This window comes from Gossypium arboreum, chromosome 2 (assembly GCF_025698485.1).
Source record: "Gossypium arboreum isolate Shixiya-1 chromosome 2, ASM2569848v2, whole genome shotgun sequence".
Classification (NCBI taxonomy): Eukaryota; Viridiplantae; Streptophyta; class Magnoliopsida; order Malvales; family Malvaceae; genus Gossypium; species Gossypium arboreum.
The window spans coordinates 104,573,022-104,599,301 of NC_069071.1; the positions used below are offsets into that span (position 1 = coordinate 104,573,022).

The 26,280-nt window shown below is 32.9% G+C and overlaps 5 protein-coding genes across 16 annotated transcripts; all 5 read left to right on the forward strand.

Moving 5' to 3' along the window:
* The first annotated feature begins 59 nt into the window (after window positions 1-59).
* On the forward strand, window positions 60-3,123 carry LOC108461672 (U-box domain-containing protein 15-like). The gene is made up of 4 exons (XM_017761579.2): window positions 60-770; window positions 878-994; window positions 1,381-1,803; window positions 1,891-3,123. The coding sequence occupies exons 1-4, from the start codon at window positions 480-482 to the stop codon at window positions 2,944-2,946; spliced, it is 1,887 nt and encodes a 628-aa protein (XP_017617068.1). The 5' UTR covers window positions 60-479; the 3' UTR covers window positions 2,947-3,123.
* A 1,611-nt stretch (window positions 3,124-4,734) lies between these two features.
* On the forward strand, window positions 4,735-12,139 carry LOC108467288 (ubiquinone biosynthesis O-methyltransferase, mitochondrial-like). Of its 11 annotated transcripts, XM_017767890.2 has the most exons (8): window positions 4,735-4,978; window positions 6,797-8,096; window positions 8,862-8,939; window positions 9,861-9,909; window positions 10,750-10,799; window positions 11,058-11,207; window positions 11,729-11,809; window positions 11,905-12,139. In XM_017767890.2, the coding sequence occupies exons 3-8, from the start codon at window positions 8,874-8,876 to the stop codon at window positions 12,007-12,009; spliced, it is 501 nt and encodes a 166-aa protein (XP_017623379.1). In that variant the 5' UTR covers window positions 4,735-4,978; window positions 6,797-8,096; window positions 8,862-8,873; the 3' UTR covers window positions 12,010-12,139. The 11 variants fall into 11 exon arrangements, 1 of the variants encoding a protein (XP_017623379.1); XR_008278984.1 differs by lacking the exons at window positions 11,729-11,809; window positions 11,905-12,139 and adding an exon at window positions 9,178-9,346 and having other exon boundaries at window positions 10,717-10,799; window positions 11,077-11,210; XR_008278983.1 differs by lacking the exons at window positions 11,729-11,809; window positions 11,905-12,139 and adding an exon at window positions 9,178-9,346 and having other exon boundaries at window positions 11,077-11,210.
* A 3,739-nt stretch (window positions 12,140-15,878) lies between these two features.
* On the forward strand, window positions 15,879-20,594 carry LOC108467219 (ubiquitin domain-containing protein DSK2a-like). The gene is made up of 8 exons (XM_017767802.2): window positions 15,879-16,427; window positions 17,320-18,084; window positions 18,726-18,937; window positions 19,018-19,131; window positions 19,357-19,415; window positions 19,794-19,822; window positions 20,006-20,095; window positions 20,185-20,594. The coding sequence occupies exons 1-8, from the start codon at window positions 16,190-16,192 to the stop codon at window positions 20,331-20,333; spliced, it is 1,656 nt and encodes a 551-aa protein (XP_017623291.1). The 5' UTR covers window positions 15,879-16,189; the 3' UTR covers window positions 20,334-20,594.
* Window positions 20,595-21,334: 740 nt separating this feature from the next.
* LOC108464398 (uncharacterized) lies at window positions 21,335-24,214 on the forward strand. Of its 2 annotated transcripts, none has more exons than XM_017764685.2 (4): window positions 21,335-21,470; window positions 22,614-23,332; window positions 23,431-23,514; window positions 23,840-24,214. In XM_017764685.2, exons 2-4 carry the CDS (start codon window positions 22,630-22,632, stop codon window positions 23,935-23,937), a joined length of 885 nt encoding a protein of 294 aa, XP_017620174.1. In that variant the 5' UTR covers window positions 21,335-21,470; window positions 22,614-22,629; the 3' UTR covers window positions 23,938-24,214. The 2 variants fall into 2 exon arrangements, with proteins under 2 accessions (XP_017620174.1, XP_052877309.1); XM_053021349.1 differs by having other exon boundaries at window positions 21,344-21,470; window positions 22,630-23,332.
* A 675-nt stretch (window positions 24,215-24,889) lies between these two features.
* Window positions 24,890-25,925, forward strand: LOC108466814 (zinc finger protein ZAT3-like). Its single transcript, XM_017767174.2, has one exon. The coding sequence runs from the start codon at window positions 24,890-24,892 to the stop codon at window positions 25,802-25,804; it is 915 nt and encodes a 304-aa protein (XP_017622663.1). The 3' UTR covers window positions 25,805-25,925.
* Window positions 25,926-26,280: the final 355 nt, after the last annotated feature.

The window sequence follows — 26,280 nt, forward strand, 5'->3', positions numbered from 1 at the left end:
TACGCGTCACAATGTCAAAAAACCGCGTGAACTCCATTATTTCCCTTTTCTTTTTGTCTTTGACCTTGGTATCTCAATATTTAGCATTAGATTCATTTGATTTTAGTTAATTTATTTGATATTATTATTATATAAAAATAAGATCTTCAAAATTTGATTAATATTGGTTCATGTTCTAACTCAAAATCTTCAGTAAAAAAACATAATCAAAATTTTAGCATTGGTAATAAGAGCAGTACTGTTTGCTTTCAATTACATCTTTTTTGCTGATTCCAATTTTAGTAAACCGGAAATCCCGCGAACTAACCCTTATTAATCATCCTCATCAATAAAACCGCCAAATTAAAAAAAGAAAATCACCATGTTCATTGTATTAATGCTCACACTATCTGCTGACACACCCCCCTTTTTTTTTCTTTTTACTCAAAGATCACAAATTTTCTGAATACCCGTTGGGGATTTAAGCTTGTTGGTTAGAAATGGAGAGGCAAATTGTGATGGATTCGAGTTCATCGAGTGATTTAGTTAGGGAAATGATGGAGGTGATAGAGACGGTTGGATCCTACACTGGATTCAGGGTAACTCAAAGGAAGGAGTGCTTGAATTTGGTGAGGAGATTGAAGCTTTTGGTGCCACTTTTAGAGGAGATAATGGAGCTTGATTACTCAGTTTCGGGTTTGGGCTTGAATTCTCTGCTTAACTTGAAGAAAGCACTGCTTGGAGCAAAGAAGCTGTTGAAGACTTGTAACTATGGAAGCAAGATATATTTGGTAATCATTTATAATGCCGATTGATTTGCCTACTTTATTTGTATTTTTTTCAATTTTTTCATTTGGCTGATTCAAGATGTTGCATTTTTTCTGTTTGTTAAAATTAGGCAATGGAAAGTGAGGCGGTGATGTGTAGATTTCATGCTGTTTATCACAAAGTAAACCACGCGCTTGATGACATCCCTTATGATAAACTTGGAGTTTCAATTGAAGTGAAAGAACAAGTAATATTTCATTTATGTGCATCTTAATTTCATCTTTCTAAATAGATTGCTTGAACTCCCATTTTTTCACATTGTTAAATCAATATATACAATGAATCATTGCCTGGTTTGGTTTAGTTCTTAATCATTGTTTCAACCGATGGACAAGATAGATACTCTCGTTTCTCCATGCCGCACCGTATCGTGTCCACAATCGGGACAATGCCAGATTACAGGCACGGCATTAAACAGCACAGGGAAATGAGTGTATCCAATTAGCCGCTTGTACTTGTGACACTTCTTATTACATTGGTTGAGTTTGTGAATTAGGCCCTGGAAAAGACCCATTTTTCCTTTTAGCTTGTTCAATAAAAGGGTGGTTATGTTTTTTGATTGAATTCCTTCAGGTTGAGCTAATGCGAATGCAACTTAAAAGAGCAAAGAGGAGGACAGATACACAAGATATGGAGTTAGCAATGGATATGATGGTGATTTTCTCTAAAAAAGATGAAAGGAATGCAGACATTGCTATACTTGAAAGGCTGGCAAACAAGCTAGAATTGCATACCATTGCAGAGTTGAAAGCTGAAAAAACAGCTATCGCAAAACTGGTAAAGCAAAGAGGTGGATATAATGAAACCATGCACCAAATTGTAGATCTCCTGGGAAAGTTCAAGCAAATTGCAGGGATTGATGAAACCGTTTCACTTGATGGTCCTATTTCAACTAGAACTCCCCAAACATGTCAATCTCCTTTAGTACCTCATGAATTTCTCTGCCCAATTACGTTGGAAATCATGACAGATCCTGTTATTGTAGCAACTGGACAGGTAATCCTCACATTACTGCATTTATTAATGTTCCACTTCTTTCAAGCAAACTGAGAAAAGGTTTTTTGTTTTTGTTTATGGTTGAAGACTTATGAAAGAGACAGCATTCGGAAGTGGTTAAATTCCAACCATCGAACCTGTCCAAAGACTGGACAAACTTTAGAAAACTTGTCTCTAGCACCAAACTTCGCACTCCGCAACCTTATTCTGCAATGGTGTGAGAAGAACAACCTTGAACTGCCCAAAAAGGATAGTTATGCATCTTCAGTTAATTATTCTGCAGAAATCATGGAAGAAATCTCTTCATTGGTTCTAAACCTATCTTCTAGTCAGCCAAATGTGCGTAGAGATGCCATTGTGAAGATCCGTATGCTCTCGAAAGAGAATCCGGAGAACAGAATTTTCATTGCCAACGATGGAGGAATCCCACGTTTAGTTCAGCTATTATCTTATCCAGATTCCAACATTCAAGAACACACTGTCACTGCCCTCTTGAACTTATCAATTGATGAGACCAACAAAAGGCTTATAGCTAGAGAAGGAGCTATTCCTGCCATTATTGAGATACTGCAAAATGGAACTGATGAAGCTAGAGAGAACTCTGCAGCAGCCTTATTTAGCTTGTCAATGCTTGATGAGAACAAAGTTCTTGTAGGGAACTTCAATGGGATCCCACCATTAGTAGCTCTGTTGAAAAACGGGACAATGAGGGGTAAAAAGGATGCAGCCACTGCACTTTTTAACTTGTCTTTGAACCAAGCCAACAAGTCCAGAGCCATTAAAGCTGGCATTATACCACCATTACTTCATTTACTGGATGACAAAAATCTGGGTATGATTGATGAAGCACTCTCCATCTTGTTACTTCTTGCATCTCATCCCGAGGGCCGGAATGAAATCGGTCGATTGTCATTCATCGAAACTCTGGTAGAAATCATTAGAAACGGGACCCCCAAGAACAAGGAATGTGCGGTTTCAGTTCTGCTAGAGTTGGGGTTAAACAATTCATCCCTTATTTTAGCTGCTCTCCAGTTTGGTGTTTATGAACCCCTAAGAGAAATCTCCATATCTGGAACAAACAGAGCTCAAAGAAAAGCTAATTCGTTATTACAACATATGAGTAAGTGTGAACATATTCCTTGAACTTGCTCAAATGGTTCCAATTGCTAATATATTTTCGCTTGTTTCAGTCTTTGTAAAATTTGCAGCTTCACAACGTATTAGAGATTGTGATTTTTGTGTCAGTTATGTTGTTCAAACAACTTGTTTTTGGTTTTTTTCTAATATTCTTAAAATGTATTTTTGTTTTTCTAAAGATAACTCTCTTGAAAAATGATTTCTTAATAAATAGATTGGATAGTGACACATTAAAACTAGAAAAATACTTATGCTATAAAAAATGTTTAATTTAGGGACAACAATTTGGATTACAGATCGGATATTCGCAAATATCCAATCCGAATAAGGGTTACAAAATGTTTATCATTTTGCTTCTAGCATGACCTTTCACAAGAGAAGGCTATAAATATGTTTAATCCATAACCCCTTGCTAACCTTTATATAAATATGTTTAATTCGTAACTCTTCCTTAACCTTTAAATAAAAGGATAATGTGCTTTAACGCACTCAAACTCACGTGCTTCTGCACTAGTAATAATGTTGATATCAATTGAGTTAAGACTCAATCAATAATTTGAGATTATTCTTTTTATTATTTGAATCAATATATTTGGACGGTTTACACAATGCAAGTTTAAAATCTGTAATTACACAAAACCAAGCCGACTTCTATTTTTATTTCATAAATAAATCATTTTTATTTTATTATATAAAATGTTTTATATTTAAAATAGTGAAAATAATTTAAAAGTTCTAGAAAAAAAGTTTAAAAATTGAAATAAAAAATAAAACAATAAAAATCAAGAACCAAACCAACTGAATTGAATTATTATGGACACTAAAAAAAACACTAAAACCTAATCAAAACAAACTGATATCATCCCTACATGTAACTAACTTTATCGTAGATTTATAGTAGCTAACATTATCATATATTATTGTTATACTTGTATCCTTACCATATATAGTAATAATGTGTAACCCTATATAGTATATACAACTATGTCACTATAATGTACATTTGTATATTAATGATACGTAATCTTAAACTCTAAATGTGCAACTAACTTTATCGAATATTATTATACTTATATCTTTACATCAATTTAGACCCAATTGGACTCTCTTTTGGGTCATTCAAGATCCAATGAGTGGCATAATTGGATAAGAACCCTCACTTACCTATAAATACCCCAAAGACTAACATAGCAGGGGAACTCTTTTTCGACTCTCGACCTTAGAACAAGTGAACTAACCTTCTTCAACATCACCCCCTCTCCTCCTTCTCCACTTCCATTGACATTATGTATCAACAATTATAATATATACAATTAACATTATATAATTAAAGTAGATTTAGTAATGATATGTAACCCTATACAACTAAGTTATGATAATGCACATTTGTTATTTTAATGATCTTAAACCTTAAGTTCAAATCTTGTTATAGTATTATTTTACTAAAAATATGAAAAGACAAAAATATCCTTATACTGATATTTGTTAATATATAAAGTAATATTATTTTAGTAATTTCTTAATTAAATTGGTGCTTAGTTGACTTATCATCAACTCGATCGGAAGTTTAATATAAGAATATAAATATAAATATTAAATAATAGATCCATTGACAATAATATAATAGATAAAACTTGAAATTTAAAATTTAATTTATGATTAATTTTAATATGAAAATTTAAATACTATTAAATATTATTATAATTTATCCAATTTTTAATGAAAATAAAAATTTTATTAATTCTCTTTAAAGTTGGACATATAAGTATAAGCCCAATATAAAACCACAACAAATTTTAAAGAAAATTCTTCGATGCCCAATTTATTAAAAGAAAAATTTTTCCCCCAATTGAAGCTTACAGCCATCGACTTCCAAGTCCCGTTTCAAATTTCCCAAAACGTCAAAACCTATAATTTCCCCCAATTCCCCCAGCCCTCGACTCTCAAGTTGTCCTAACCACTGTCTAGTACCGGTCAAGCACCGTCAACTGTTTACCGTCGATTACCGACCACCGGCCTCCAATTTCTCGTTTAACTGGTTAGTTTTTTTTTCCTCATTTGACGATTTATGTCCGTTCTTGTAACCATTTACCAATCAATTATTTTGCTAATTTCATTTATAAATTTTCTCAAGAAGAGGAATAAGCAATGACTTGAAGGATGGAATGAAAAGGACATAAAATGTGATTGTAGAATTTGGTGAGAAAAATAAAGTTAGGCGTCAAAACAAAATTCAGAAATAAAAATAATGTTGAAGAAGACGTAAGAGAGCAAAGTAATGACATTAATTGCATTGATTATTGCAATATGTCACTGCTCAGTTTTATTCTTTCCCCTGCAACCCTAATCCATATCAGTTTTCTTCAAACATTTCAATGAGTTTTCTGTAATATTTGGATTTTCCTGATTTTTGGTTTTTATAAAATATTTTTAATCTGAAAGTATGTTTATAAAATATAGGAATTTCTAAAATTTTATATAGTTTTTTAATTTACAGAAATTTTCACATTTTTGAAAATTTTTAAAAAATTATAATTTCTAAATAATTTTTGATGTGATATATATGATAAAATAGTCGAGTCTACAATTAAGTACATGTACATCAGCAAATATAGTTGACCATTAGTCAACTAACTGCCACATCTAATTCTGATTTATTTGATAAAGATTAAAAGATTAAGGTGGCAATAGGGAAAAAAAGAATCAGTACTAATTTACATAACAGTCAAATGTTAAGAGCAAAATTTGCAATTAGGCCTTTTATTTATTATTTTGTAAAGTAGCATAAAAGATTTGGACTTTTTGTTTTTATTTTTTTCAATATTCTTATTTGGAAATATATATAAAAAAAAAATTCATGGGCTTGATCCTGGTTGGCTAGCCTACTAATTGAAGTTAAATGTCTAACTTATACCCTAGACCCTAAGCCTCTCTTCCTGGCTCCAACAGATACCTATTTCTATAATGGCTCCTACAATGTTCCTAGCCCAACGTCAGGTGGTTCTATTCCCTTCCAATAAACCTTTCCAATGCTCAGTTCTTCTCTGTTTTACGTTCTCAACACCCTATTTTTGTTTTTGAACCTCAAAACAATGTTGCCCCCAAATTTAACAAATTCAAAAATGTAACACTGCTAACCCTTATCCGTCACCGGAATAGGGTTATGAAGTATTATCAGACTTTTCATATCAAATACGAATATTTCATATCAATTAACATACATATTAGAAACTAATCATAGTCATTCATATTGTCTCATATATAAGCCCTCGAGGCTCAAAATACGCACTTAAAATGAATCGGAACTAAACCGGGAACTCAAAAAAATTTTCACAAAATTTTAAAATTTTTCCTAAGTGTAAGGAAAACTCGCCCGTTTGGCCAGGCCGTGTGGCTCACATGGTCAAGAGACACACTCGTGTTTTAGGCTGTGTGGACATTCAAAGTGGGGCACATAGCTTGACCGCACAGGCTTGTGCCCCTTGCACCTAGGAAAAATTTTGAAGTTTTGTAAAAAATTCTCTAAATTCTTGGTTTAGTTCCGATTCATTTTAAGTGCGTATTTTGAGTCTCGATGGCTCATATAAGGGACAATATGAGTGACTATAATTAGTTTCTGATATATATGTTAATTGATATGAAATGTTTGTATTTGATCTGAAAAGTCCGGTAATGTTTCGTAACCTTGTTCCGGTGACAGATAAGGGTTAGTGGTGTTACATTTAGTGGTATCAGAGCTACGGTTTTGTCGATTCTCGAATTCAATATAGCGTGTGAAATGTCTAGAAATACATTCCATATAAATCTATGATGTGTGTGATCTTATCTAACCTTTGTTTTTTTATATATTGTAAAGATGTCAGACGGATCTGAACGTGCTAACCATGATGAGGTCAATAGTAGAGCACCGGCTTCTGAATATGGGACGAGTAGTAATGTCCCAATCCCTCCGGCTCTGAAACAAGAACTTAAAAATATGTTCTTTGAGTATATGAACCAGTGGTTCAGTAAATTTATGCAAGAAAGAAATCTGGCTCAACAACCTCCATCCCCTATTGTACCGCCTATAGTGCCTCCGGTTGCACCTCCACCTCCACCAGTGAATGAATCTAGTAAACGTACTCCGATTGGGAAACTTCGGAAGTATGGGGCTGAAGAATTTCGAGGTAGGTTGGAAGATGATTCAGTTAAAGCCGAGTATTGGCTTCAAAATACAATAAAAGTCTTTGAAGAAATGGCTTGCTCCCCTAATGATTATCTTAGATGTGCTGTTTTTTTACTGAAAGAGGAAGCATATAACTGGTGGTCGACAATAGTGGCTGTAGTGCCAAAGGAGAAAATTTCCTGGGAATTTTTCCAAACTGAATTTAAGAAGAAATATATCGGTAAAAGATATTTAGATAAGAAGAAGAGAGAATTTCTTGAGTTGCGCCAAGAAAACAGATCAGTAGCTGAGTATGGAAGTGAATTTCTATACCTCAGTAAATATGCTCGAGAAATTGTGCCAACCGAAGAAGAAATGTGCTTTCGATTTAAAGAAGGGTTGAATGATGAAATCCAAATAATGATTGGAGGCAATGAAATTCGAGAATTTGTTGTTTTGTTAGATCATGCACAGAAAATGGAAGAGTTGTATAATCGAAAAATGCAAAGGGATAGACAGAATCGAGAATCTTATAAAAGAGGTTCTTCTAAAACATTTTCGGCATCGCCGGCTAAAAAGTCTAAAGATGATTTCAGTCGAGCTACCTCAATGTCTGAACAATCAAATAAAAACAAGATGATTCAACCTGATTACGTGGTATCTACTAGACCCACTGTTAGTGTGGGTAGTGTGCAAAATACTCCTAAGCCTAAATGCAGATATTGTGAGAAATACCACCTTGGCGAGTGTAGAAGTAAAGTAGGGGCTTGTTATAAGTGCGGAGCAACTGATCATTTTATCCGAAATTGTCCTCAATTGTAAAAAGTAAAGGAAGAGCAGAAAAAAAAGCAATTGCCTACTTCTCAGAGAAGTAGACGTTCGGGCTAAAATAGTGCTACTGGGACTACTCGTTCGGGTATGAAAGATATTGCTGATCAGTCAGAGGCTAGAGCACCTGCGCGTACCTATGCCATTCAAATAAGAGAAGCACAACACTTGGGAAAAATAGAAGGTTAGTACCCAAATAAGCTAGTGATCTTTTACTACTTGGAACTAAGACAAGTTTTTCTTTTTCAAATGTAATTATTCCTATTAAATTTAAAAATGGCTGAATATAATCCAATTACAAAAACTATGAAAACAGCATCTCTATAGTATTTGTCTTCCAACTCAACTAAGTTTAAAAACGCTTTTTCTATGGATATATAAATCATCCAACAGATGTGTAATATTTTGAAATGTCAAGATTCTCATTATAGTCAAATGAAGTCCATGGTTGTTAATTCCATGCAATAAAAGATCAAGAGCATATTTTTTTTACTCTTAGTGAAGTTTGTTATTTGGATATTAACCCCAAAGAGGTGATGACTTGGAAACCTACTATATATTTTCAGGTGTTATCAGAAAAGACTATTCTGTTTGTAGCTATTATATTTGATTTGACTATGTTAAGGTTGAAGAAAGATTGATCTAAATGCTTTTTTTTTTTTTCATTTTCCTTTTAAATTTATCATTCTTTTGAGGAGTTTGTGCAGAATTTAAGATAGTTACATCTACTTACGAAACATCAAGCATCTGAATAGGAAAATAACCTTTTTAAATTTCATATATTTATTAATGGATGCTATGATGCTTCATTCCACTTTTGTTTGTTTTTTCTTTCTTTCCTTTTTCCCTTTTCCCTTTTTGCTTTTTTCTCCTAGTAGACATTGATACAAACTGCTAAAGTTAGATCTTCTATTTTGTTGGTATCTATAATGTTCCTTTATCCTCTCAGCCGCTGGCTCGAATGGGAGCAACTGTCACTGGAATTGATGCAGTAGAGAAAAACATCAAGATTGCCCGTCTTCATGCTGTATGTTATTTTCTTTTCAACCATTTCATGATATGTTGGTAGTGTTATTTTTTGTACATGCAAGTGTAGTCTTTCATAATTTTCTTATTACTAGAAATATTCCAGTTTTTGCAGCATTATTTGTTCCATTCATGTTAGCCTGAGCATGTCTAAATCTTAGGTTGATTTTAGTTATAACTGCACATGGGGTTGAAAGAAAAGATTATTATTTGCTTATTTAATGATAACTCTATTTTAGGTCTATGGTTTTGAAGATATTGTGTTGTCTCAAGGCTTTCTACTTGTCTTTGAAAGAATAAGGTCAAACAAGATTCTGTTATTTAATCAGGCATGACTTACATTATATGAAAACTTCTTGAAATGGAAAGCTCTTACCTGGTTCTACCGTGGCAGAACTAGCTGGTTAGGTAGGTGAGTGGATATATGTTGAGTATTTTTCATGTAAAGAAGTCTTCAAGTTTTAAGCAACAGGTTTATACTCAATAATCAAATCATTCTAGCTTTTCCACAATATCTGAAACAGTTTCCAAGTTATTTTCAATTTATAAAATCATCCTAAACACATTAATGGTTTCCTACCTTGTCCATCTGTCTCTTTCATCCATTCATTCCTATCATTCATTTATTTTCTTTTGAAATAAATATCTGGACCCATCATTTGAAAGGCTCCCTCTTCGAAATGTTACTTCTTAAGCAAGCAGAGTGTGACTTGAGTTTTCTTTCCAGCAATAATTTGGCATATGTTATCATTTATATATATTTACTTCCTGCTACAAATTTTTTAAGATGAATCGTTTTTATCTGAATACTATTGCACCAAATTACAAGTCTAAAAGTTTACAGTCCTGAGTGCCTGTAACTCATTCATGTTATTGTGTTCTAGACTTGAACTTGGATTTTATGATATACCTTCCTCTACAGAATTTGGATCCAACAACTTCAACTATTGAATACTTTTGTACAACAGCAGGTACATTTCTTCTGTAGGTTAATCTCTCTGCTAATCTAGATCTATAATTAGTTAAATGAGCGTTGCTTTCTGTTCTTTTTCAAACTTCTAAACCTTTTGAGATGGTGATGTTTCTGGATGAGTGGAATGTGGATGTGGAGGACATCAGGACAAAGTACTTGTTGGGCTGTGTCTCTGACACTGAATCGGGTTGAAATGTGAATGAGAACATGCAGCCAAATTTAGTAGTTCTCATGCAAATAAAATCATCATGATAGAACTGCCATATGTAAAATTCTCTCAAAGTAGCCCTCTACTAGGAACTTGATTTTGGTGGGTGAACTGTCGGAGCAAATAACCTGGAAAATTTACAATTGAAAAAAGGATAAATGCTAGCTGAGTTTTCTGTAGCTGGGTTTTTTTACTCAAATTTACCAGAACTGTAATAAAATTCTTTGGTTGGTGGTGAACATTAGATTTCTTGGAATCAGTATTCCATCAATGTGATCTCTTTAGCGCTCTCTTCCCCTCTTACTACATATTTTTTGTGTGAAACCCATAAATACAGCTATTGCTGTAGTCTTTGGTAACTTCATTTTCCCCTGTTGTCATCTGAAAAATATTGAAGACAATTGAAATCATAACCATTTTCTTCTTGATGTCTGTGATGGATATTTGTTCTTTCGTATCTATAGATGCTTGCCACTATAATTGATTGGTGAACTTTGATAACTGTCACAACATAGAAAATTTGGATTGGTTAAACAATCATACGGAACTCTTTGAGTTTTCTGTCCTTTCCTGAGTTTTTTTGTTGTTTATTTTTAGTGATAGCTTACGTGGATACACTTTCATGAACAGAAAAGCTGGTTGAAGAGCAGAGAAAGTTTGATTCATTGATTGCTTTAGAGGTATGCACTCTCTGGACAACTACGTCTCTCTCACTCCCTCCATTTGTCTCTATTGATTGTTTAAAGACTGCTACATTTTTTATTTTGGTGTAATAATGATGCACTCATTACTGCTACGAGCATTTTTATGGTCTGTTCAAGATTTCAAGTTATCTAGCGTTTCACATACCTTGGTCATTCGCTAATTCTTTATATACTTTTCGTTGTAAAGTTGTGTTGTTTTTTTTTTTTTGGGTAAATTATTAACTTTTACTTAAGGTGATTGAGCACGTAGCAGATGCTGCTGAATTCTGCAAGGCTCTCTCGGCATTAACTGCTCATGAAGGAGCTACTGTTGTTTCAACAATTAATCGCTCTATGAGATCATATGCAACTGCCATTGTTGCAGCAGAGTACCTGCTACAATGGGTATGATTCTGTCATCTTTTAAGTACAACACTTTTTTTTTTTCTTTTTCTATTTTGATATGTAATTATGTATCTGTTCTATACAAATGCCTTGTAGAGATTTAACCCTTACTTTTAGGATTTCTTTTCGTATTCACATCTTGTTTGAAATTTGATCTAATTGGGATCTTATTTCGATGCTTTTTCATATCTACATTTTTTAATTCATAGGCTAAAATGTTGAACATGGGTTTGAAGTTTTATCCACACAATATTACAAATATAAAATTCCAATGAAATAGTGTTGTTCAGAACTTGGATTCAGTGTCCTGCAAATCATTAGGGGACCTTGTATTGAAACAGATTAGCATTGTAAGGAGAAATTGACATATGAATACATGTGTAGCTATTGTCCCTGAAACTAGCAAAGACAAAGCTATTACCTCCAAAAATAATGGAAACCATACCTTTTTTTATATTTTTAAAAAACTGTTGGTTCTAAGATATGCTTTGTAACTCATATCGTCTGTTGATTTTATGCAGCTACCTAAAGGTACTCATCAATGGTCGAGTTTCCTGACCCCAGAAGAACTCACCAAGATTTTAAAATGTGCAGGGGTTGATGTAAGCAAACCAAGCAATCCCGTTGATATCTGAAACTGAACTAACCATTGTGCGTTATGACTAACCTCTGCGCTGCTGAATTGTTGGGTGAATAGGTGAAAGAGATGGCGGGATTTGTGTACAACCCTTTAACAGGGAGATGGTCACTATTGGATGATATTAGTGTAAATTTTATTGCTTATGGTACTAAAGAAAAGTAATGAAGAATAGGGTTGTTAAGGTGTGCCAGACTGTGGAACAACGTAGCGCTGCAAATTCGATTTCTTGAAATAAGTTTTCTTGAAACATTTCAATGAATATACCTATGGGTTTGGTTGGGCCCAAATTAAATTTTTGGCCAATTTGTTAGGACCATCTCAAAAAATAGGCTTAAAATATTGCCAAGTCTAGACAGGATAAAAATGTTAAAATTTGAAATTGGCTTAATTCTCTCATATTAAAATCCTTTATATAAATATATGCATCAAAAATTCTAAAAATTCTAAAATAAATATTTCCCAACAACTTATAAATAAATTAAAAATTATGTATACTTAAATAATGTGTAACTTAACAAGTAAATATTTTTAAAATAGTAATAAAATTAACAATAAAATAAAAGTTAAGTAATATCTAAATTAATAATAATAAAATAGTAACAATATAAAAGTGAAATGATAATAAAATTGTGAAAAAACAAAAAAAATGACAGGAAACAGCAAAAAATTGTAAGAAAACATAAAAAGGTTAATAGTTTTATGTTTTTTTGCAAATTTGGCTAGGATTGGGCTCTACTCAAAAAATCCTTACAAAACATAAAAAGGTTAATAGTTTTTTGTTTTATTGCAAATTTGGTTAGGATTGGGCTCTAGTCAAAAAATTCTTACTTGAGGCTTGGTCTATTTTTTAAATGAATTTTATTTTTTGTGTAAGCTTATTTTTTGGGCCTATAATTTTATCTGATTTTTTTCACTTTTTGTGCGGGTCTGGTGGCCTGACTCATGGAGAGGTCTCTATCTAATTATTTGAATTTTATATTTTATAATTTTTTTATAATTCTTATAACTTTTTAATAATTAGTAAATAATTCTTTGTATTTACTTTTATGTTTTTTAATCATTTTTAATTTTTTATAATTTTCTTGGAATTTTAATAAATTATATATTTTTAATAACAACTTCCAAAATGAATTTAAATAAATGAGGGTCATGAATGTATATTTGTCTAAATTCATTCTTAACCTACATTTTAAAAAATTAAATATTCTTTATTTTTAAAATATATGCCACATCATTGTACATCCACGTGGCATGCCATGTATAAGTTTTTCATTGCTTTTGTTGATCATGTTAACATCCACGTCAATGACAATTACTATTATTGAAAGTGCCTAGTTATTTTTTGTCATTACAAAAAATTCATTTGGATATATTTTTTATACGAGCTTAATTGATTTTTCTTTTTCTTTTTTTGCTAAAAACTTTTTAACCCTTTAACATTTAAAAACAATTGAATATGTTATCAAAATAATTAAAATTAATTCATTAGTATATGAATCAAAAATAAATTTCTAAAATTCAAAATTTAGAAAAATTAGCTTTCATTTAGTTTTGATTCAATTTCACTTTAACACTAATTATTATTGTCATATGTGTTGGATGTGATCTAATTCTTATTTAATTTTTAAATATTGTACTGTTAATTAATGCAATTATTGTAAAATTAATTTTATTCAAATTGTTAAATATAATAAAATATAATAATTTATTTAACATTTAAATATTATAATAATAAAATTAAAATCATAATTAAAGCATTTTAATATATTCAATGTACAATTCAATTTTACTTCATGTAATTAATGTAAAGTAACATTATTCAAAATAAAAATTAATTAACATAATTAATATATATCTATTTGTAATTCAAACACTAATACAATTCTTACAATAAAAATATAAAAAAAGAAATATACAGTTGTAAAGTAAAGCTCTCGAGACAATGTAAACAATAGAGTTTTCATCAAAATAATTCTCAAGGAAATCTTCCCACAAGATAACATATGAAAAATTCTAAATTTAAAGAATTATAAAATGAATATTGTAAAACTAAAACTAAAAATTATATAAATTAAAATTAAAAAAATCAAATGTATAAAGTAAAAAAGATTAATTACCTGTCATTAACAATGATAAATTCTCTTTTAATATTTTTTTATATATTATACATAGAATTCTATTCAATATAAAACTCAATTGAGCTAACATTTTGACTTTTTACCTAATAATATAAAATAATTAATTAATTACTAAAATAGAATAGGTAAAAAATTATTTATCGAAATAGACAAATGCAATAGTATTCGTTGGTGCCGCCTAACACACCAATGACACCACTCCACTTTCCCTAATCATTCAGCACTGATAATATTTTTAATAAATTTTTAGTTAGAAAAATAACAAATTGATTCTTTTGATAAGATGGTTAAAAATATTAGCAATGCCGTCTGTCATAGTGACAAAACATTAAAAAAAAAAAAAACTAATGATGGCTGAATGATTGGTGGGAAAGTGAGATGGTGCCGCCGGTGTGTTAGGTGACACTGAAGGGTACTATTGCATTTGCCTATTTCAGTAACTAATTATTTATTTAATATTAGTAGAGTAAAAAAAACCTAACATTTTACTTTACATTTAATAAATTAAATTATAAAAATATGAATTATTATTTAAATTAAGTTAACGTGATAAAAAACTTGAAATAGCCTATATTTTTCAAGAATTTGAAATACACTGTTTGATATAAAAAATAGGATAGATTCAATCAAATCCTAATTACTGTGTTTTAGCAATAAATTAAATTTTAATTCAATTTATGTTAAATAATTTTCTGGTTTTCAACTTTTATTTGGTGTTGTGATTTTTCAAACATATGGCCCCAATTTATCAGATTGGCCCAACAATTGAACTTATCATTACAATTTTTTCGGCGCATATATTAATAAAAATTATGAATTACGTGAAAGGAGAAAATTTTATCAATTATTTTAAAAATAAACTAATTTATTAAATTATAATTATAATTATATTTTAGTCTCAATTACATGATAAAAAAAAATCTTCACATTGGTTTAAATATTAAATTTTATTTTCTTCATTGAACAAAGAAAGTAGACAACAAATATAGATTATAATTGTGACACATCCTAATTAGAATTAATCATGTGCTCGAAGGTCTGCTTGAAAAATGAGAATATTTGAACAAAAAATATAGTCTCAATAAATGAGTTTAGATAAAAAATAATACTAATTGGGTCTTGGGTAGGATGTTTTGGCCCGACATTGGCTTGAATAATCCTAAGATTTCTTTCTGCTGCAATTTTATTATTGTTTTGCTGTCGTTTTATTATTATATTATTCTTATTTTGTTGTTATTATTTAGATATTATATAATTTTTATTTTATTGTTAATTTTACTACTATTTTAGAGACATTTGCTTGTTAAGTTATAACTTAATGTTATTTAACTATAAAATTTTCTTAATATATTTTTAATTTGTTGAAAAATATTTATTTTAATATTTTTAATATATATAATATATTATTATTTATATAAAATAATAATACAAGCTGGTGGAGTTTAGATTTAATATTTTCAATCTAAATTAAATTTGAACAGAATTTTAAGATTATTTTTCAAGTCAAACGTAAAAATTTCACATCAATCATCATGTCTAATCCCGACAATAAAAAAAAAAAGGGCTTTACATACTATGGTAAAACAGGAAACAATAAATAGAGGGGAAAATAGACACATTTTGGCCTACCAAGGTACCATCAAAACAGACACCTAACAAGCCAAGCATTAATCTTAACAAAGTAAAGTGAGCAGTACAAAAGAAAATACATGTATGTATATATGTATGTATTTATTATATTTAAGATGTGAAATCAATTCATTGTAAATTTATTAATTTTTGATTTTAATAAAATAAAATAAAATATCTTTTATTAAAGATCAAACCTTGAAGTTTTATCATGTTAATAAATTTAAAATCTATTTTAAAAATTAAATTAAATTGTTGTTTGTAATATATAAAGATAAGATAAAAAAGATAATGGGAGTATAACCCCAAACATAACGTTGTTGGTGCGAAACTTGCAAATTGGAATCCCATATTTCTTCAAGCCTAAAATTAAAAATCTCTTTTTTCTTTTTTCATCTTATTTTTATAAAATAAACCAAATACTTTGATATCTCATTTATTTTTAAATATACTTTTAATTCTCTAAATATAAGGGAAATACAAAGTTATACAGAAGGAAAGCGAAAGGAATTTCTTTTTTTTTTTTTTCGTATTTATCCAAATTTCTAGGGTTGTCGATCTGAGAAAGGGAGGCTATGGGTGGGGAAGGCGATTCGAGTGAGTCACGACTCGGTACCAGTGGAGAAGATGAGGGAGTGCTGGTTAACATCCGCTGCTCAAACGGTACAAAATTTACGGTGAGGACCAGCCTCGAATCAACCGTTGGAGTTTTCAAATCTCTTTTGGCTCAGAATTGCGATGTCCCAGCTGATCAGCAACGTTTGATTTATAAAGGCCGAGTCTTGAAGGACGACCAAACCCTTCAAAGTTATGGTAAGTTCTAACCGCCTTTAGATTTTTTCCCCCTTTTTTATAATATAGGTTGGTTTATTTCTTATATCGATAGAAATATAATAGAAATAATTCAAAATGGTGAAACTTGTAAGAAGTACTGAATTGTAAGTTTTGAAAGTATCAGTAAAAATGAAATGCTTATTTTACGAAATTATTACTCTGAGAAAATGCAAATTTTGATGGGTTGGCATTGTTTTGTTGAGCTGTTTTTGATCTGATTTAGATGGCCATGTATTTCATTTTCTATTCAGGAGTCACTGAAGATTGTGACATGATCACAGATGTTTTCTGTTGGATCACTATATCCATGTAATCCGAAGAATTAGAATTTGTAAGCTTAAGCCATTAATACTACCTTTGATTTGCGAGTCATCTGAGAACTGATGATATAGTTTTTTTTGGTTGATGAGTTATGCTGGTTTTGCTTCCTAGCTGAAGGAGGTTGGGAAACTATCAAGTAATTTTAGCATTTGACATAAGAAGCTCTTTAAACAGGGGACGAGAATTATGCTGTGCATGTGCTTGCTAAGCCCTTGTTTCTTTTATCCAAGCACATAAACTCTAGGTTACATTGAATATTCCCTTGCTTTATACATAAAATTTTTATGAGGTCTGAACCCAAAAATGATTAGTTGAAATAGCTGTATTTGATAACTTAATAATACATTGTTATATATTTGAAGGCTCATTAATTGCTATCATGATGCCTTAACAACTGAAAATAATAAATTATGCCTATGTAATGATTACTTTAGAAGATAAATCTATTTCATATGAGGGTTGGAAGCAACTTTGTAACTTGTACACCCAGATATTGCACATAATCCTTAATGATTGCTCGACCATTTCACTCTTTTCACCCTTATTGAAGGTTTGCAAGCTGATCATACCGTCCACATGGTTCGTAGTTTTGCCCCATCTTCATCTATACCTCCTCCTGCAGCTACCACAAATACTGCAACTCCTAATTCTACTCCAGGGGTCACACGGGGTGTTGGTTCTAATGAGGGTGCTGGTCTGGGAGCATCATCTTTCCCTGGACTTAATGCACTTGGTGGCAATGGAGGTTTGGGTTTGTTTGGGTCTGGACTTCCTGAATTTGAGCAAGTACAGCAGCAACTAACTCAAAATCCAAACATGATGAGCGAACTAATGAATACACCTGCTATTCAAAGTTTGATGAATAACCCAGAGTTAATGCGTAGTTTGATTGCGAGCAATCCCCAAATGCGTGAGATTATTGATCAAAACCCGGAGCTTGGGCATATACTTAATGATCCTAGTATTCTTCGGCAGACGTTAGAAGCTGCAAGGAACCCTGAGCTCATGCGTGAAATGATGCGGAACACTGACAGGGCTATGAGTAATATTGAATCCTCTCCCGAGGGTTTTAACATGCTTAGGCGTATGTATGAAAATGTTCAGGAACCATTTATGAATGCTACAACTATGGCTGGAAATAATGGAAATAGTCCGAGCTCAAACCCATTTGCTGCTCTATTGGGCAATCTAGGTGATTCTCAAGCTAGGGGTTCACCTAACAACACTTCTACAAATGGTTCTGAAACCACTCATGGACAAACTTCCCCAAACACAAATCCTCTTCCTAATCCTTGGGGAAACACTGTTGGTGGTGGTAAGTTTCGGCATTCTTTACTTCATTAAAGCATCTTTTCTGAATAGCCATACTCTGTGGTCCAATGTGCACATTTTTTTATTATATGCACATACAATCCTATGGTAGAGAGAAAAGGCTGAGTAGAAATAAAAATGCTACTGGTCAGCTAGAAAAAGAATATGTAAAGAAGCATAATCCTGAAAGCTAATGGTTTGGAAAATTTTGAACAGTTAGCTAAAGTGATGTATCCTATAATATTTTACCACAGATGGTGCATGAAACTAATACATCTGACTGAACTAGAATATATGAATCGTTTAAAATGGATGTTATACTAAGTTTATTTGGTTGTGGGATTTATGATTTGTTTGAAACTCGTCTAATATTTATGTTGCTGTCCATATTTGCTTGACTTTGAATTACTTTAATCTTTTGTTTTGAAGTTTTCCAATATTAATGGGATTCCTTTATACTTAGGAAGAAGAAAAAAAATTTATTGTAATTTCAGTTGATTTATCCGTCACTGTTTTACCACAATTGCAGCATGGATAATGTATGGTGAAGCAGAAATCTAAATCTTTGTCTTCTTTAAATGCATTTTACTACTGTTGAAAATATGTACTAAAAATACTGAAAATTTTTATGTTACAAATTCTCAGGGGGCACCCAGACCAATGCTACTGCAAGGTCAAATCCTGCTGGAGATGCTAGGGCACCAGGTCTTGGTGGTCTGGGAGGCCTTGGACTTCCGGATGTACCACCCATGATGAATGGAATGCCAGATGCTTCTCAGTTGACTCAATTGTTGCAAAATCCAGCTCTATCACAGATGATGCAGAGCATAGTGTCTAATCCCCAATATATGAATCAGGTACTTTCAAGAATCACTTAGGTTAAGAGATTCTCATTTTGGTTTGGTCCATCTTGTTAAGAGTCTGTTTTTACTTTTAGATTATGAATCTCAACCCGCAACTACGCGGAATGTTTGATTTGAATCCTCAATTGAGAGAAATGATGCAAAACCCAGAAGTACTTCATCAGATGTTTTCACCCGAGACAATGCAGGTATATTCTATGCTGTTAGGCATTTCTGAGCTCTCTCGTAATAAATGCTTAGTTCTTACATGACTTAATGGTTTTGAATCTTTCTTTTCTATAAGGTCATCTAGCTCACGTGGTCTTCTAGGCATGTTAAGGCTGCCATACTGGATAGTATCAGATTTTTGTTTACAAGCACTATTTTGACATTAAGTCTCCTACCTTTCCCTTGTTTTCTTTTATTTCTTGCAGCAAATGCTAGGTTTACAGCAATCACTTCTATCCCAGCTCAATCAACAACAAACTACCCGGTAAGTGATAGTACACCTCCATCTATTCCATTGGTAACAAAAGCATCAATTGCCTTTTTGCATTTTGAGGTTGTCCTAAGTACAATACATGCATATCAGACTTGTGTTCTTAAGTGATTTATATGTCTGTTTTTTAGATAACTGTAGATATCTTGTACCCTATTCAACAGTATTAGATAATTATTTCTGAAATATTGTTTTAAATTGGGCCCTTTGAGGGATTTCAAAATAGAATGAAGCTCTCTAAGCTCTCTCTGTTTTTTATATGGTAATTTGGCCCTAAGATGATTAATCTTGGCATATTTTTAGCTTCATAGGTTTTAATGTGCCTTTTATGATTCACGCTTCAATGATTACAACTTCTTGGCTTTCTTGCAGGGATTCATCAGAGACTGGTGGTACTACAGGTACGAAAAAAAAAAAAAAAGTGTCCAAACTGTAGTTATGAATTTTCTATACAAAGGGCACAAAGAGAACTTCCTTGAACCATCAAGGGCTCTCTCTAGTTTCCTTTGCCACGTTCCGTTACCAGCTCTTCTTTCATATATCTTTATGTTTTACACATTCATTCGGTTTAATTGCATTTTCAGGAGCTCCAGGTACTGCTGGTCTGGAGTCGTTAATGAATATGTTTGGTGGTCTAGGTGCTGGTAGCCTGAGTGTTCCCAACCAACCTGATGGTTAGCATTCTTATATGTTTCTGCGTCTTTATGAATCAGAGTTGCTACACTTATGAGCCGCTACTAATTTTATCTTCATTCTTTTCCAGTTCCCCCAGAAGAACTCTACGCTACACAATTATCACAATTACAAGAAATGGGGTTTTACGATACGGTAGAGAATATCAGAGCACTACGTGCTACTGCTGGAAATGTCCATGCGGCGGTTGAGAGACTTCTAGGTAACCCGGGGCAGTAATTCCTCAAGATAATGCTTTTAAATTTGAACAAGAACTGTGATGTAAGATTAGTTGATTCGGCCTGCTGACTTAGCAAAACCACAGATTATGCTGATTCCTTTTTTGGGCACACGTTTACTGTTTAATGACGTGGTAAACAGGATGATGTACCCAGAGAACTTGATATATAGGCTTATGCGTATTCTTGGATCATTCCATCTTTTGCCCACGCACTTGGCTGTGTACATACACACATTGGATTAATTTTGAGAACTTTAAAAGGATGGTTCCAGCATCTTCAATTCATGCACTCTGTTGCTGTTCGATTCTACGGAGTCGATGAACTGTGAGTTGCATGTATGTTAGTGTGTCATGTCCTGTGTATATAAAGGGACGTGGATTGATAAGTGGCACTTACATGGACATAATAATTAAAATTTTCACCTTTGACTAATTAATAGATTGATGGTAAAGTTTTTCTTTTTAGAGTTTTAATGGTGAAATATTTTTGATAAGTGCGATTTTTAAGATTCTTGATAAGAAGTAATAATTATATAATATTGTTAGAATTGGACTGGGTTGAATTAGAAGTCGGTAAAAATCAAAAGTTGAAAACCAAAAAAGCCAGAAATTATTTTATTTTTAACAAAAAAATTGAATATTTTTTGGTTGTTTTTGTCTTTAATTTTGTAAATATAATTATTCTTAAATTTTAAATATATTTTGAATTTTTAATTAAAGTGATTAAGCTATCGAATTTAAACTAGGAAACATTTATTTGACGATTTAAACTTTTAGCTTGAACTTATTGAAGTTGCATTTAAGTCCATAAAAATGCGCGCCAATCCGTCCACTCCTATTGAAGAAATGTAGTGTTTGCTTTTGAGAAACAAATCCAATAATTTTGTAGTATTGATTTGAGATTAAGAGTGATATAAACAATTGCTATAAAGTTTTGGGGAACTTTCAGAAATACTCCAAAGATTAGGGCGTCACATTGGAAATTTCCCAAGACTCGTTAGATAAACTAGAAAATAAAGAAAAGTGAAGAGGACTAAACGGTAAATTGAACTACCCAGTTTAGAGGCAAAGTTCCTTACTTTTGAAACCTATCTTTCATTCTCACTTTCGCTCCTCCGTGTTTTCGATGAGCTAAGGTAACTGTCTTTCCGACTTTGTTTTATTTCTAGATTTTCTTCATATCTCTCTTGTTTTAATTTTGTTTGGTAATTTTGAGTTTGTAGAATTTGATCAACCTTCTTAGTTGTATAAATATTTCGATTTTTGTTCAAATTTCCGCATTTTGATTCAATGGGTAGTATTCTTTCAAATTTCAATGCATTTTACAAATCCTATGTGCCAACATTTTTTATTTATTTGTGTTGAATGTAATGCCTAGGTTACTGGGGCTTTAGAATTTTGCAGTCTGTAATGTGTTTCTGTTTATAGAATCAAAGAGAAATTGAAAGAATGGTGTTGTTAGTCTGCATATGTTTGTCTCCACCTTTGATTCTTTCTGTTTTTTCCAGTTAGTTTCTGCTTTTGGTTGATGTAATCCACAATTCTACAATTTATTATTCAAAATATTCTTCGTTCAATGTCACTGGCAATAAATTAATTGTACCACTGTCACATCTTGGTATGCGAAGTCTGTTTCTTATTGCTGTGAAAAGAAAGTTAAACCTAAATGCGTGGAGGATGCAATGGAGCTCCTTGGGAACCTACAGTCATGCTTTGTTTGGAATTGAAAAAAATATTGATCTTAAACATGAGGATTCAATTTCAAATGCATTTTAGTATAAACTTTATTCTCAAATGATACAAGTTCCATTTTTAATTTGGTTTCAAGTTACAGCCCAAGTACCGATACGTTCGTTGTCTATGGTTGTTGTTAATAGTTAGAAGATGTACTGGTAATTAAGTTCAGATTTTCATAATCAGATAAAACATCCATTTAGTTTCATACTGTCTACTGTATTGCCTTTCTTGTCCAAGTTATGATGCCACGGCCTGCTTGATTTTCTTCTATGTGCGTGGTCAATTTTCTGATCTGTTACTGGGGACTGATCATAGCTTTGGAATTTGCTTCGTTTGACTTAATTGTTTTTTCCACTTTAAGCCAAATCTGAGCTCTACTGGTTATTTATGGTAAGCATATGTAATAGATTGCATAAAAGGTATATTTAGTCATTCAGGTTGCAGACGTTATGTCTCCAAAAAGCTGTTTTTCTTTCTTTAGTTCAAGAACTGAGTGGTTAGTTTTAAATTGGGTTCTTTTATGATGACCATGGTCTTACCAGAATCAAACATCATCAGATGGTTCAACAAACGGTAGACCCTAAATTCAGTGAATATGGAATGCTGAACCCAGAGAATAACTCACCCATCTGTGATAAGCAACCTCCAGCTGGTGCAAAGAAGACACCATTGAGAGACCTCCAGAACGAAAATAGAATTGTGCCCAACTCTGCAGGGAGCTCTCCATTTCCTAAAGATAGAGGTCCTGGTATTGATCCTATCAAGGTTTCTGGAACTAAGAGACCATCCCCTGAATGTCCTGTGAGCCCCTCGCAATGCCAATCTCCAAGCAGTTGTGCTGCAAATGGGCACCTTGTCTATGTCCGGAGAAAATGCGAAGCAGAATTAGGCAAAAGCAGTGTTTTTGACTATACCAGCACAAGTAATTGCCAACAAATGAGGCAAGTTAGACAACCGGAGGAAAGTAACAAACTAAAATCCCAAATAAAGGAGTTGAGAGTTCCTTGTTTTCCAGCTCTTGCACCACTACCAATGGCATCACTGACAAGATCATCTTCCAAACCTTCCGTACCTTTACCTCCTGGAAAGTCTGCTATGAAATTAACACCCTCAGAATCCAGTCAACATCCAGTTGTTACTACTTCTCCTTTGTTGGATAGCCTGAAAGGAATTAGGAAACTTCACTGGGAAGAGCGATATTATCAATTGCAGATGCTACTGAAAAAGTTGGACCAATCCGATCAAGAGGATTATATCCAGAGTATGTCCATGTGATGAATCAGTCTTCCGATAAACTGCTTTTCCAGTTATAAAATTCTTACAATACTGATTTACAATTTATTCATGTTATCTTGTCAGTGCTTCGATGTCTTTCTGCAGTTGAACTCAGCAGACATGCTATTGAGCTGGAAAAAAGATCAATTCAGCTCTCACTGGAGGAAGGTAATTTATCTGTCTTTCTTTTTTGGTTTGTAGTTTGGGCTTTGGGCGGAAAGGTGGCATTTAAGTATGTATAGCCGGATGTATAGATATAAAAAGATTCAGTTTTTAGGAGGTCAAATGTATACCATATTTATAACATACCACCTTTGCAATTAATTGGTTATTTCCAAGACAGCATATTGTAACTGGACGTGGTTTGATGTCCACAATCTTTGTTATTAGTAGCATTCTTATGGTGCCATCTGTTTCCTTTAGTTGATCCTTTAGCACCTATGACTGCATCTGTGCATCGTGGATCTGATATAATCTGATCTTCTTTTCCCAGCAAAAGAGTTGCAGCGTGTCAGCATTTTAAATGTCATGGGAAGAACTATGAAGATGGTTAAAGCACCCTCCACTCAACCAGATCAGTCACACAAATGAAAAGGCATCAAGTGCAAGGTAGTCAGTGTAGTAAGTTGTAACCGGTCCATAGAAAGTGGCTGCACTCGTGATTGGTTCTTCGTTCATCCTAGTTTTTTTCCTGCAGTGGTCACTCTGGGGTGACTATGTTATTCTGTGGGTTTCACCTTGGATTATCCATCTGTGTATTTTTCTTAGAAAAAATGCTGGAAAGTATCAAATTCAAACTGTACTGTCATATTGTAGTGAAATGATCCTTTTTTTCTCATATTTGTCCTAGTCAGCCCTTCCTGCTAAATTGGCTTCTTTTCTATTTACTTCTGAGATTTAACTATATGGGGTTTGGCTAAATACAAAGTGGATATATGTTTTTCGAAAATTATTTTTCAGGAAACAGAATAAACTTCTTGTTAAATGTTTTCATAGAACCTTGACCGTTAGTTATACCATTTTTTACTTAATCGAATGGAATATTGTTTCATGAACTGGAAATTAGTGATTTGAACGGTTTGATCATTAATCTGATTATTAAGACATTGGTAATAATTGTCTTTTTTTTTTTAAATATAGTTATCTTTGTTAAATTTACTTTTTTTTTAAATACAATTGTGACACTAGGCTATTTTTGAGGTGTGTTAAATATACTTTTGATTCCTTTATAAATAATTTTTTTTTTTAAAAAAAGAAACTTTATCCATAAAGAAAGTGGCATGATTATAGGGTCTACCGTATGCACCAAGTAACATATTATACTTGGTGAAAGCAGTGAAGCATAACCCAAATGTAAACCACCCCATGTTTCCAACATCCTAACTGAAAAAAACCGCTCACTTGATAACTTCCCTGTCCCATAACCTTAGTAACTGCCCTCACTCCTACAAAAACACCACAGCCTCCATTTTTACAATTTTTCCTTCTTTCAACTCTCCATTGTCTCTTTGATATTTTCTTCTCTCTTTTCTTTTTACTGAAAATGAACGAAAACATTGATTCTGATCATGGGTTTCGATTCCTTTCTTCTGTTACCCAACATAACGTCCTGGACTTGCCTTCTTCTTCAAGCAATACTGTGAATTATGATCCAAAACCCCGCAAGAAACGTACAAAAGTAGTAAAGGTCGACGTTGGTCAATTCCCGACTTGTTCTAGCACCACCGTTTCCAGGCCTAAATATGCCAAAAAACCTGACCCTGCTGCACCAAAGATTACACGTCCTTGCACTGAATGTGGCAAGAAGTTCTGGTCATGGAAAGCACTTTTCGGACATATGCGATGTCACCCTGAGCGACAGTGGCGTGGAATTAACCCCCCTCCTAATTATTGCCGCCCTGTTAAAGCCGCAAGTAATGTGGAGACCTTGATGACTGAGGACGATCATGAAATTGCAGCCTCCTTATTGATGCTGGCAAATGGTTCCACCGCTAGTGAGAGCGAATGTGGTACAAGTTATCGACCCGAGGTTCAAGAAACCGAAGCTTTTTCACAACATTTGGGTGCAAATATCCGTTTCGAATGCTCGAGTTGCAAGAAAGGTCTCGCGTCACACCAAGCATTAGGGGGTCAGTGGGCTAGCCACAAGAATGTCAAGGGTTGTTTCGCGATAACAAGAAGCGAGGGCTACGATGTCAAGGATCATAGCTTTGATGAGGATAAGATGATGATGGTGTTGGGTCACAAATGCAGCATTTGTTGGAAGTTGTTGTCTAGTGGTCAAGCCTTAGGTGGGCATAAAAGGTATCGTTGGGAGAAAGGGGATGATGAGGCATCATCACTCAACCTTTTGACAGCAAAGGAAGATTGTGGATTGGATCTGAATTTACCACCAGCTGCTCTTCAAAATGATTCATATCCCTCAGGCTTAGCTTTGGATTTGAGGTTAAGTCTCTGAAGAACTAAAGTTGTATGTGACTTGTAACCTAGGATTAGAATTATTCTGTATACTCATATATTTGACACCGATTTCCTTTTTATTTAAACACTAAACCCAACTTAGTACTATGTTTAAATAACATTTCCAAATTTTTATTTGTTTTTGATCTTTAATTCATCCAACAGTTCATGAACGTGATATCTAAAGTTGACACACTGTAAACATGGTGAGGAAGAACAAAAGTTTGTTTCTTCTACCATGTAATTTCTGGGTTTCCATTTAAACACCTTGCCACCATTGATATATCTGTTATTAATAAGTGGAGTTTAGCTGAAGCAAAAGTCAACTATTCTTGTCTGATTCCAGATTTCTAAATCCAACATATAATAATAATGTTCCAGGTATCTATCTAAGCGCTTTCATGTATCCAACCACTACTACTGCATGTCATCGTTATCCTGTTTGACAGTAAATTGGTAGGTATCCACCATCAT

What these genes read in the sequence shown, in the direction of transcription:
- LOC108461672 (XM_017761579.2), top strand. Translation starts at nt 480, where the DNA reads ATGGAGAGGCAAATTGTGATGGATTCGAGTTCATCGAGTGATTTAGTT. An exon ending in ATGGAAGCAAGATATATTTG is followed by an intron (nt 771 to 877) that starts GTAATCATTTAT and finishes TGTTAAAATTAG; the next exon opens with GCAATGGAAAGTGAGGCGGT. An exon ending in CAATTGAAGTGAAAGAACAA is followed by an intron (nt 995 to 1,380) that starts GTAATATTTCAT and finishes GAATTCCTTCAG; the next exon opens with GTTGAGCTAATGCGAATGCA.
- LOC108467288 (XM_017767890.2), top strand. Translation starts at nt 8,874, where the DNA reads ATGGGAGCAACTGTCACTGGAATTGATGCAGTAGAGAAAAACATCAAG. An exon ending in CAGAGTACCTGCTACAATGG is followed by an intron (nt 11,208 to 11,728) that starts GTATGATTCTGT and finishes GATTTTATGCAG; the next exon opens with CTACCTAAAGGTACTCATCA. An exon ending in TAAAATGTGCAGGGGTTGAT is followed by an intron (nt 11,810 to 11,904) that starts GTAAGCAAACCA and finishes TTGGGTGAATAG; the next exon opens with GTGAAAGAGATGGCGGGATT.
- LOC108467219 (XM_017767802.2), top strand. Translation starts at nt 16,190, where the DNA reads ATGGGTGGGGAAGGCGATTCGAGTGAGTCACGACTCGGTACCAGTGGA. An exon ending in ATCCCCAATATATGAATCAG is followed by an intron (nt 18,938 to 19,017) that starts GTACTTTCAAGA and finishes TTTTACTTTTAG; the next exon opens with ATTATGAATCTCAACCCGCA. An exon ending in TGTTCCCAACCAACCTGATG is followed by an intron (nt 20,096 to 20,184) that starts GTTAGCATTCTT and finishes ATTCTTTTCCAG; the next exon opens with TTCCCCCAGAAGAACTCTAC.
- LOC108464398 (XM_017764685.2), top strand. Translation starts at nt 22,630, where the DNA reads ATGGTTCAACAAACGGTAGACCCTAAATTCAGTGAATATGGAATGCTG. An exon ending in TCAAGAGGATTATATCCAGA is followed by an intron (nt 23,333 to 23,430) that starts GTATGTCCATGT and finishes TTATCTTGTCAG; the next exon opens with TGCTTCGATGTCTTTCTGCA. An exon ending in TCAGCTCTCACTGGAGGAAG is followed by an intron (nt 23,515 to 23,839) that starts GTAATTTATCTG and finishes TTCTTTTCCCAG; the next exon opens with CAAAAGAGTTGCAGCGTGTC.
- LOC108466814 (XM_017767174.2), top strand. Translation starts at nt 24,890, where the DNA reads ATGAACGAAAACATTGATTCTGATCATGGGTTTCGATTCCTTTCTTCT.